The following is an 11,453-nucleotide window of genomic DNA, read 5'->3' on the forward strand; positions in this document are numbered from 1 at the left end:
TTGAGAATTTGAAACTCAGGGGTAGAGGCAGCACCAAGATGGCAGAGTAGGAGGACCCCAAGCTCACCTCCTCCCACAGACACACTAAAACTACAACTACATATAGAACAACTCTCTCTGAGAATGACCTGAAGATCAGCAGAACGGCTCATCTATAACTAAGTATACAAAGAAAAAAATACACCAAGGTGAATAGGAGGGGAAGAGAAGTGATCTAGTCAGGACCCACACCCATGAGGGAGACCCTGCACTGCTCCAGCTCCACCCCTGTCAAGGCAGTAGTCCTCACATGCCCCAGGAAAAGCCCTGGCCTGTGTCAGGCTCCAGCTCTAGCCCCCATGGCTCCAGCCTGCACCTACCAAGGCTGCACCCCCAGCATGCCCCAGAAGAAGCCCTGGCCTGTGATTGGCTCAGCTCTAGTCCCCACCCCTCAGCAAGGCAGCAGCCTCTAACACACCTGAGGTGAAGCCCCAGTCCATACCAGGCTCCAACTTTAGCCCACCCCACCCCCCAGCTCCAGCCCGTGCCAGTGATAGCCCTGGTGTGCCCCAGAAAAAGCCCCTCTCCATGCTTGCTTCATATCCAGCTCTCCCACCAAAGCCACTGGGCACACGGAGACTGCATAGGGAGACTCTCACATAAGGACATACCTTTAAGACTGAGATAGGTATTTGTCTTGTCTAATTTTAAAAACACAAACAGAGAGTTGAACAAATTGAAAAGACAGAGAAATACGTTCCAAATGAAAGAACTACCCTAATGAAATGGAGATAAGTAGTTTACCTGATAAAGAGTTCAAAGCAATGGTCATTAAAATGCTCACCAAACTCAATAAAAGAACAGAGGAACACAGTGAGAACTTCAACGAAGAATTAGAAAATATAAAAAAGAGCTGAAGAATACAATAACTGAAATGAAAATTAGAGGGAATCAAGAGCAGATTAGGTAATACAGAAGAATGTATAAGTGACCTGGAAGATAGAATAGTGGAAACCACCCAATCAGAACAACAAAAAAGAAAAAATACATTTTTAAAATGAGGATAGTTTAAGGGGACCTCTGGGACAACATCAAGCATACTAACATTCATATTATAGGTGTCCCAGAAGGAGAAGAGAGAGAGAAAGGGGTAGAAAACATATTTGATGAAATAATGGCTAAAAAATTCCCTAATCTGAAGAAGGAAACAGATATTCAGGTCCAGGAATCTCAAAGAGTCCCAAACAAGATGAACCCAAAGAGATCCACACCAACATATCATAATCAAAATGGCAAAAGTTAAAGACAAAAAAATTTTCAAGGCAGCAAGAGAAAAACAAAGAGTCACATAAAAGAGAACCCTTATAAGACCATCAGCTAATTTTTCAGCAGAAACTTTGCAGGCTAGAAGGGAGTGGTATGATATATTTTAAATGCTGAAAGGGGAAAAACCCTACAACCTAGGTTACTCTACCAAGGAAGGTTATCATTCAGAATTGAAGAAAAAATAGTTTCCCAGATAAGCAAATGATCTTAAATGACACATTAGACTAAATTGACTTAATAGATAACTAGAAACCATTCCATACAAAAGAACATCAGAATATACATTCTTTTCAACTGCATATGGAACATTCTCCAGGATAGGTCACAATGCTAGGTTATAAAATAAGTCTCAATAAATTTAAGAAGACAAATCATATCAAGCATCTTTTCTGACTACAATAGTATAAAGCTAGAAATCAATTACAGGAAGAAAACTGGAAAGAGTACAAACGTGGAGACTAAACAGTATGCTACTAAAAAGCAAAGTGTCAATGAAGAAATCAAAGAGGAAATCAAAAAACACCTTGAGACAAATGAAAATAGAAATACAATGTTCCAAAATCTATGGGATGCATCACAAGCAATTCTAAGAGGGAAGTATATCACGATACCGGCCCACCTCAAGAAACAAGAAAAATCTCAAATAACGTATCTTTTCTAAAGGATATAGAAAAAGAAGAATGAATAAAGACCAAAGCTAGTAAGGAAATGAAATACCAAAGGTCAGAGTGAAAATAAATGAAGTAGAGACCAAAAAACAATAGAAATGATCAATGAAACTAAGAGCTGTTTCTTTGAAAAGATAAACAAAATTGGAAAAACCTTTAGCCAGACTCATCAAGAAAAAGAGATGTGCTAAATAAATAAAATTAGAAAGAGGAGAAGTTACAACCAATATCACAGAAATACAATCATCAGAGAATACTATAAACGTTATACACCAACAAATAGGACAACCTGGAAGAAATGAATAAGCTCCTAGAAACTTATACTCTTCCAGGACTAATTCAGGAGGAAATAGAAAAGCTGAATAGACTGATTTCTAGTAATGAAACTGAATCAGTACTAAAAAAAATTCCAACAAACAAAAGTCCAGGATGAGATGGCTTCACAGGAGAATTCTACTAAATATTTAGAGAAGCGTTAATACCTATCCTTCTCAAACTTTTCCAAAAAATTGAAGAGGAGAGAACACTTCCAAACACATTCTACAATGCCACATTACCCTGATACAAAACTAATCAAAGACACTACAAGAAATGAAAATTACTGGCCAATATCCCCAAAGAACATAGATTCAAAAATCCTCAACAAAATATTGTAAGCCAAATTAATTCAACAACACATTAAAAGGATCATATGTTATGATCAAGTATAATTTTTCCCAGGGATGCAAGGATGGTTTAATATCCATCAATCAATCAATCTGATATACCACATTAATAAAGCAAAGGATAAAAATCACATGATCATCTCAAAAGACGCAGAAAAAGCATTTGACAAAATTCAACAACCACTTATGATAAAAACTCTCAAAAAAGTTGGTTTGGAGAGAAAATACATTCACATAAAAAGGCCATATATAACAAACCCACAGGTAACATCATACTCAAGGGTGAAAAGCTGAAAGCTTTTCCTCTAAGATCAGGAACAAGACAAGAATGCCACTCTTGCCACGTCTATTTAACATAGTATTGGAAATCCTAGCTACAGCAATCAGACAAGAAAAAAAAATAAAAGGCAACCCAAATTAAAAGAAAAGAATTAAAATTGTTGCTATTTGCAGATGACATGATACCATACATAAAAAACCATAAAATCTCCACCAAAAAACTATTAGAACTAATAAACAAATTCAATAAATTTGCAGGATACAGAGTCAATGTACAAAAAATCAGTTGTGTTTCTGTACAGTAATAAAAAACTATCGGAAAGAGAAATTAAGAAAACAGTCTTATTTTTAATTAAATAAAAAAGAATAAAATATGTAGGAATAAATCTAACTAAGGACATGAAAGACGTGTACTTTGAAAACTGTAAGACACTGATGAAAGAAATTGAAAACAATACAAATAAATAGAAAGCTATTCTGTGTTCATAGATAGGAAAAAATTAACATTGTTAAAATGTCCATACTACCCAAAGCAATCTACATATCCAATGCAACCTCTATCAAAATACCCATGGCATTTTTCACAGAACTAGAACAAATAATTCTAAAATTTGTGTGGAAACACAAAAGACCCCAAATAGCCAAAAAAATCTTGAGAAAGAAGAAAGCTAGAGTTATCATGCTCCCTGACTTCAAACTACACTACAAAGCTATAGTAATTAAAATAGTATGGTGCTGGCACAAAGATCAGACACATAGATCACTGGAACCGAATAGAGCACCCAGAAATAAACCCATGCACTTATGGTCAATTAATCTACGACAAAGGAGGCAAAAATATACAGTGGAAAAAAAGACAGTCTCTTTAATAATTCGTGTTGTGAAAACTAGACAGCTACATGTAAAAGAATAAAACTAGAATATTTTCTCATACCATATACAAAAATAAACTCACAACAGATTAAAGACTGAAATGTAAGAACTGAAATCATAAAATTCCTGGAAGAAAATATAGGTAGTATGCTCTTTGATATAAGTCTTAACAATACTTTTTTGATCTGTCTCCTCAGGCAAGGGCAACAAAAGCAAAAATTAAAAAATGAGACCTAATCAAGTTTTAAAACTTTTACATAGGGAAAGAACCCATCAGTAAAACTGAAAGGTGACCTACTGAAAGGTAGAAGATATTTGCAAATGATATACCTGGTAAGGGTTTAATATCCAAAACATATAAAGAACTCATACAACTCAATATGAAACAAAAAAACCAAACAATCTGATTTTTAAAAATGGGCAGAGGCCTGAGTAGACATTTTCCCAAATAAGACACAGATGACCAATAGGCACATGAAAAGATGTTCAACATCACTAATCATCAGGGAAATGCAAATCAATGCAACTGCAGTGAGATATCAGCTCACACCTGTCAGAATCACTGTTATCAAAAAGACAACAAATAACAAGTGTCGGTGAGGATGTGGAGAAAAGGGAATCCTTGTGCACTGTTGGTGGGAATTTAAATTGGTGCAGTCAATATGGAAAACATGATGGAGGGTCCTCAAAAATTAAAAATAGAACTACCATATGATCCAGGAATTTGACTCCTGTGTATTTATCTGAAGAAAATAAACACACTAATTCAAAAAGATATATGCACCCTAATGTTCATAGCTCATAGCACAATTATTTACAATAGCCAAGATATGTAGGCAACCAAGTGCCCATTGACAGCTGAATGGATAAAGAAGATTTGAGTTACACACACAAAGTAGAATATTACTAAGCCATAAATAAAGAATAAAATCTTGCTATTGTGACAACATGGATGGACCTGGAGGGTATTATAATTAGTGAAATAAGTAGAGAAATAAAGACGAATGCTGTATGTTTTCACTTATATGGGGAATCTAAAAAACAAACAAACATAATAAAACAGAAACAGACTCACAGATACAGAGAACAAACTAGTGGTTACCAGAAGGGAGAGGGATGGGAAGAGAAGCGAAATAGTTAAAGATGACTAAGAGATACAAATTTTCAGTTACAAAATAAATAAGTCACAGAGATGTAATGTCCAGCACAAGGAATATAGTCAATATTTTATAATAACTTTGTATGGTGTGTAATCTATAAAAATATCACTATGTTTTATACCCCAAACTAATATAATATTGTAAGTCAACTATACTTCAATAAATTTAAATATTAAAAAAAAGAAACTCAGGGGAAGAGAAGGCCAAAAAGGAAAGCTAACCTTCACTTTCCCCATATAATAGAGATTTACAGAAAAAATTTGCTTTGCTTCTAATGAAGTATAAAACAATATTGATAATTGTCCTCAGAATTAGACAAATGGTGCCAAATTAATTTTTCTTCTCCTTAAACTCTTCTTAAACAGTAGCTTATAGATATAGAGACTGGTGAGAGTTTGGGTTTGTTCAAATAAGTGAGAGGAAGGAGTAGAGGTGTTGATAAAGATTAATGGGCTAATACTACTTAAGAAGACTAAACATAAAGAGACTAAACAGAAGCAATACTAATTTTTGTTGGTTGAAAAACTGGCAAGAATCAGAGGTTGTGAGCTGCTGGGAAACAAGTATCCTTTCCTTCTCCTCTGATCTTCTAAAGTGCAATGCAGGTAGAAAATTCTATGTAGAAGAACCATAGAGAAATACAGTAATGTTCATGGATGTATTTTCTGCTTTCCATTTCACAATTGTTTTCCTTCACCTCATAAACACCTTGCAAGGTAAGAATTACTTCCATTTTACCAACGAGGAACCAGCGCTCAGAAGTAAAAATGATTGCTTGAGGTAACAGAGCCAGTAATATTAGATCTGGGACTCCAGTACTGGTCTTCTAACTGCTGCAAATGCATTTCCTTCCTTTGTGTTCCTCTCTTAACCTGTAAATCAAACCCCATTCCCTCCCAATCTCTGACAGCACAGGTACACAGAAAGCCTTGTGGAGCCTACCTTTCATTGTCCATCTCCCTGTCCATGTTTGCTTCAACAATGTGTTTTCAATAGCACATTGATAAGATGAATTTGATCCTGTAATATTTACTCTACTGTTAATATAAAAAGGACCCAAAGATCCGATTTCTTCCTTATTGTTTTCAGAGATTGGTGTATTATCCACTTTCCATGTGATAATTGGATAAGGATAAACACTTAACACATTGCATATTAAGAAGCTGTTTGTGGTGTTCTTTTCATACTTCATCACAGGTGTGACAAAAGCTATGTGGGAGAAAGAAGGACATGTGAGGAACTGTCATTAGCTTCTTTTCACATCTGTGCAGAAGACATTATTTTAATCCTTATTGTTTTCAGAGATTGGTGTATTATCCACTTTCCATGTGATAATTGGATAAGGATAAACACTTAACACATTGCATATTAAGAAGCTGTTTGTGGTGTTCTTTTCATACTTCATCACAGGTGTGACAAAAGCTATGTGGGAGAAAGGACATGTGAGGAACTGTCATTAGCTTCTTTTCAGCCCATCTGTGCAGAACACATTATTTTAATACCCATGCAATAAAAAGCTAAGATTTGTGAGCAAAACTTGGCAGTTTCTGAAAGGAAAAACAGCAAAAACTCTGTAGAACCTTAAGATATAGTCTGGTGATCTACAAGGATAAAAGAGCATGTATGGATACATAGCAACTAGCAAGCTCAATTCTCTAGAAAGAATTCTAGAAAAAAATCTAATGGCCTCACTGAGCAGTCAAAATGTGGGTGTCAAAGCTGATAAACTAGAGCTTACACAGCAGTTTGTACTCTTCAGGTACTGACTCAGAGCCTTTTTGATTCTTTGTTTACCCATAATTCTTAGATTTCTGAGTCAAGTTCTGAAGCAGATAAATGGAACAGAGGGAGAAAGAACAAGAGCTAGATAAAACAACCCATTAGAAAATGCCCATCCCAATAAATAAATGATTATTAGATAAAGTTAATACAAACAGGAGGAAAGCGTATAGTATTACAATTAACTTCACTTAGAAAAAAGAAAAATGTAATTTAAATCAATTCAATATTTTTAAGCTATCATATTGGCAGAATGTCTTAAGATGGGTAACATTAGGTGTTGATAAGACTTAAAGGGAAAATGTATACTCTTATGCTGCTGGTATAAGTGCCATATTAAAATTTTACTTCTGATACTTTTGTTTCAGATAATTTCCCAGTATTAAATATAAGGATGTTCATCACAACATTTTTAGTAATGTAAAACACTAGAAATACCTAAATACCTACTAATGGAGGAACGGGTGCATCAATTATAGCATGTCTAAACTATGAGACACTATGCATTAAAAAAATGAGGTAGTTTGTATGTATTATCTTGGAAGGAAGCCCATAGCATATTAAATTAAGAAGAAGGCATTACAGAAAACATGGAATGGTATCATTGTCATGTTTTGTAAAATGTTATATGTACACTTACCTCCCACTTTTAGTACCACTTTGTTTATGATTTTTCCAGGTGATGTTCCCACATAGCATGTGTAAATTCCTTCATCCTGAAGCTTTAATCTTTTGAAAGATAAGGAGGCATTCCCATTGTGAATTTCACCATGGAAGAGGGATGTCCTATTTACATATCTGGGATCTTGCTTTTCCAACTGGTCACTGTCTTTGTAGTATGAGTAAACATAGTTATCTTGATTCTTCCAGTGAACTACAACATCGGGCCCACTCTCAAATGAGCAAGGGAGAATTACATCTTCATCAAGTCTTCCAATGACTATTTGCTCACTCATACTAACATGACTTAAGGAAGCTAAAAAGAACGTATCTAAAAGCAAGAGCAGTTATGAAGAGAATTAGTGATGGGTGCTTATCAAGGGTTATATCAGGACTACCTAGAAGAACTATCCTAGGTCAGCAGCCTGATCATTAACACACCACATCATCTACCAAGAACACTTGCTAGTCTAATTACTAGAAACAAGCCATGAAGCTCTATGTTTGAGTGTCTGCAATTTCAATTGATTATCTGTTGTATTCAATGTAACCATGAGAATTGACAACAGCATAAAGCATAGAAACTTTGTTCCATGCTTGATCAATAGTCTCATCTCTCCTCTGATCCTGGTCTGCTACAGCTGGAAATTATGTATATTATATAAATTAAAGATTCCTGTTGATTTTTATACCCTGAACACATTCATTTTTAACACCTACTATAACAATAACAAATTAGTTTATCCAGCTAGCTGGAGCCAGCAGGCCCTAAAAGAATAGAATAAACTTAACTTGGTTGGGTTAGGAAATATTTGGAGCATGTAGAAGACAATGCTGCATTAAGGGGTCTGTTGGGAATATGTAGACATTAGTTTCAAGCAAGGGTGTACATAAGAGAAGGAGTCCAAAAGGGGAAATGAAATGATTCATTTATTTTGGCTTTAAGACAACTCTCAGGATATACTATGAGTCCATCAAAATATAGTTAAGGAATATTATTCTGGATATAAATGTAGAGGTCCAATCCTCCTAATATATATGTTTGTATATATGTGTGTGTATATATATATATATATTTATATATTTTTTTTACTGTCAACTTCAGAAGGTGATTTTAAAGAGCAAATGGACTCATCACAATCAGGTTTTTGCAAAGACAATCTACTTACCCATTTCATAATCACTGAAGGCAGTATCCAGATTTTTTAACCAATTCACAAAACATTTTTAGATCATATGCCCTATCTATGAATTCTGTGATATTTGCACTGGAAAGGACCTTATCTTAAGGACAATGGACTAAACTCCTTTGACCTTGGTCAAAGCCACCTGAGATGGGATAATCGGGTGTTCATATGGCCTTGTCACAAAGTCTTTTTCCTCTGCCCCCTCCTCTGAGGCTCTTTCTACTCTGCCATGTCCCACTTTGCCTTAGAGAGATTTAGTCTATCTCTGTACAAAGGGCTAGAGGAATGTGGCACCATCTGAGAAGAAAGACATGGAAAGGTGGGAAAGAAAAGGAGTGTTTTTGTCGACCTTCCTAATTGCTCTCCTAAACACCTCTAATATTTCATTGGATAATTTAAAATGCCTGCCACAGGGCCTAGCAAAGCTGATAATGCCTTTTGTCAAGTGTCAAGTAAGTACCAAGCTTACACTTAAAAAAAAAACAAATCAACCAATCAATCAAACTTGCCTTTCTAGAGATTTTATATTTGGTAGCAGATAACAATTAGAAAGAACCTTAGAGTAGATAGAAGAAAAGTTAGAAAAGTTGACAAGCTATGGCTACAGAGGAAACAGCCCCCTTGTGGCTCATGTTCCTATCTAATGATACAAACAACTGACACTTGGGTGTATTATAAAGGTGCTTACCTTGAGATCCACATAGAGATGGTATAAGAATGAAGAAGAAAGACAGAGCTGCCTGTGCCTTCATGTCATGTGGAGGTCACATTAGTTATACTATCAAAGAGAAGCAAAATATACAAGTTACAGATTTTAAGTACAAACAGGAATTGAAAAAGAAAGAATTAAAGTGTCTGCCTATAGGAGATTCATTAAATTAACTACGGTACATTGACACAAATAATTCTTCTGCAACCATTAAAGATAATACTGTAAAAGATGGTTCAATGGCATCAAAAGAAGCTCTTAATGTTACAGGAGAAAAATCATATTACAATGCAACTTTTAAGAAGCATAGTCCCTTTTTAAAAGCACACACATTTCTGCACATAGGAGGCTGACATGACATATCACTAAATTTACAGAAGGATGTTAACTCTGAAGAACACGTTTCACATCTAAAGCAGTACCTGTTATATAATAGGTACTGAAAAATGGCTGTTGAATGAATAAAGATTTGGTATACGTTAAATAGTGGTTCTCTGGATAGTAGTTTTTGTTGGTTATTTTTTAAAGCTTTCTACAGTGGACATGTATTGCTTTTATAGGAAATACACTAAAAATAAATTCAATTAAATATTAATGTCAATGGTGTTAACTATCGTGTTATTTATAATCACACATTAAAAAAACAGTAAAACAAAACCTGAAAACATATTCTTAAGTCCAAAATTGTGCAAATTATGAAGCAGCCATTAAAATCATGGTTTACAAACAGCACTTTGAAAACTAAAAAAAGTGAGAAAATATAGATGGCAAAATGCATACACACATGATATAAATTCAAGTAAGTAAATAGAACTGATTTTCTCTAGTGATGGGATTATAGATAATTTTTAAAACCTCTAAAAGAAAATTTTGAAGAAATCATTTGGGAGCTCTACTATTACAAAGTTGTACTCAATCTCTTGTAGGATATGAGATGCAAGAATGATTAAAACTATTCTAAAAAATAAAGTTAGATTCCTTCATAATATCCTATCAAAATGAAACCTGGTAAATTAATAATTTATAGTTTCATTTTTACATTTTAAATACTAAAATAAAATAAATGAATATACAGCCTTGGAAAAGGGCCTTTTTAACATGGCTATACTTTTCTATATCAGATATGTCTACATAAAAATGGGAAAAGCAGGGAATTCCCTGGCCGTCTAGTGGTTGGGACTCCGTGCTTTCACTGCCAAGGGCGCAGGTTTGATCCCTGGTTGGGGAAGTAGGATCCTGCAAGACGTGTGGAGCAGCCAAAAACAAAACAAAACAAAACTTAAAAAAACTGGAAAAGCAACAAAAACATTAAAATACAAATAAATAGGGAAAACATTTGCCATATGTCAAAATTATCACTCTAATAGTTTCCATCTTTCTCAGAGCAATAGCTAAAATGTTTGGCAAGTGGCCAAATGGCAGTGTAGGAAGACCCTAGGCTCATCTCCTCCCACAGGCCTACCAAAATTATATTTACAGAGCAACTGTTGATGATAAAGACCTGAAGACTACCAAAAAAGATCGTCTGCAACTAAAGATATAAGGAAGAAACCACAAAGAGGGGGGTAGGAGGGACAGAGATGTGGTATGGTCATAACCCACACCCTTGGGTGGGTGATCCACAAACAGGAGGATAATTACAATTGCAGAGCTTCTCTCCAAGGAGTGAAGGGTCTGAGCCCCACATCAACCTCGCCAACCAAGTATCCTGCACTGGGACGATGAACCCCCAAAATGCTTGACTTTGAAGGCCAGTAGGGCTTACATTCAGGAGAGCCAGATGGCTGTGGGAAATAGAGACTCCACTGTTAAAGGGCGCACACAAAATCTCACATACTCTGGGACCCAGGGCAGAAGCAGTAATTTGAAAGGAGCCTAGGTCAGATTCACCTGCTGGTCTTTAGGAGCTTCCCAGAGAGGCAGGAGGCAATTGGAATACACGCTGGGGACACAGACACTGGTGGCAGCCTTTTGGTGAGGTCGTTCTACTGTGAGGACACTGGTGCTGGCAAGTGCCATTCTGGAATCCTCCCTCTAGTTTATTAGTGATGGGACCTGCCCTCGCCCACCAGCCTGTCAGCACCAGTGTGGGGACAACTCAGCCCCTCCCACCAGCAGGCCTGCTACCTCAAGACCTCCTGAGGCCTCAGCAGCCCCAGGACACAGCC

General features: G+C 35.9%; 1 protein-coding gene across 1 annotated transcript in view; it reads right to left on the minus strand.

Moving 5' to 3' along the window:
• HHLA2 (HHLA2 member of B7 family) overlaps positions 1 to 9,328 on the minus strand; it is an 18,391-nt gene extending 9,063 nt beyond the window's left edge. The window contains 3 exon segments of the mRNA XM_024120325.2: positions 5,893 to 6,159; positions 7,370 to 7,720; positions 9,265 to 9,328. Coding sequence (XP_023976093.2) covers positions 5,893 to 6,159; positions 7,370 to 7,720; positions 9,265 to 9,328 — 682 coding nt within the window.
• Between the last annotated feature and the right edge of the window lie 2,125 nt (positions 9,329 to 11,453).

Source organism: Physeter macrocephalus, chromosome 1 (assembly GCF_002837175.3).
Source record: "Physeter macrocephalus isolate SW-GA chromosome 1, ASM283717v5, whole genome shotgun sequence".
Taxonomy (NCBI): Eukaryota; Metazoa; Chordata; class Mammalia; order Artiodactyla; family Physeteridae; genus Physeter; species Physeter macrocephalus.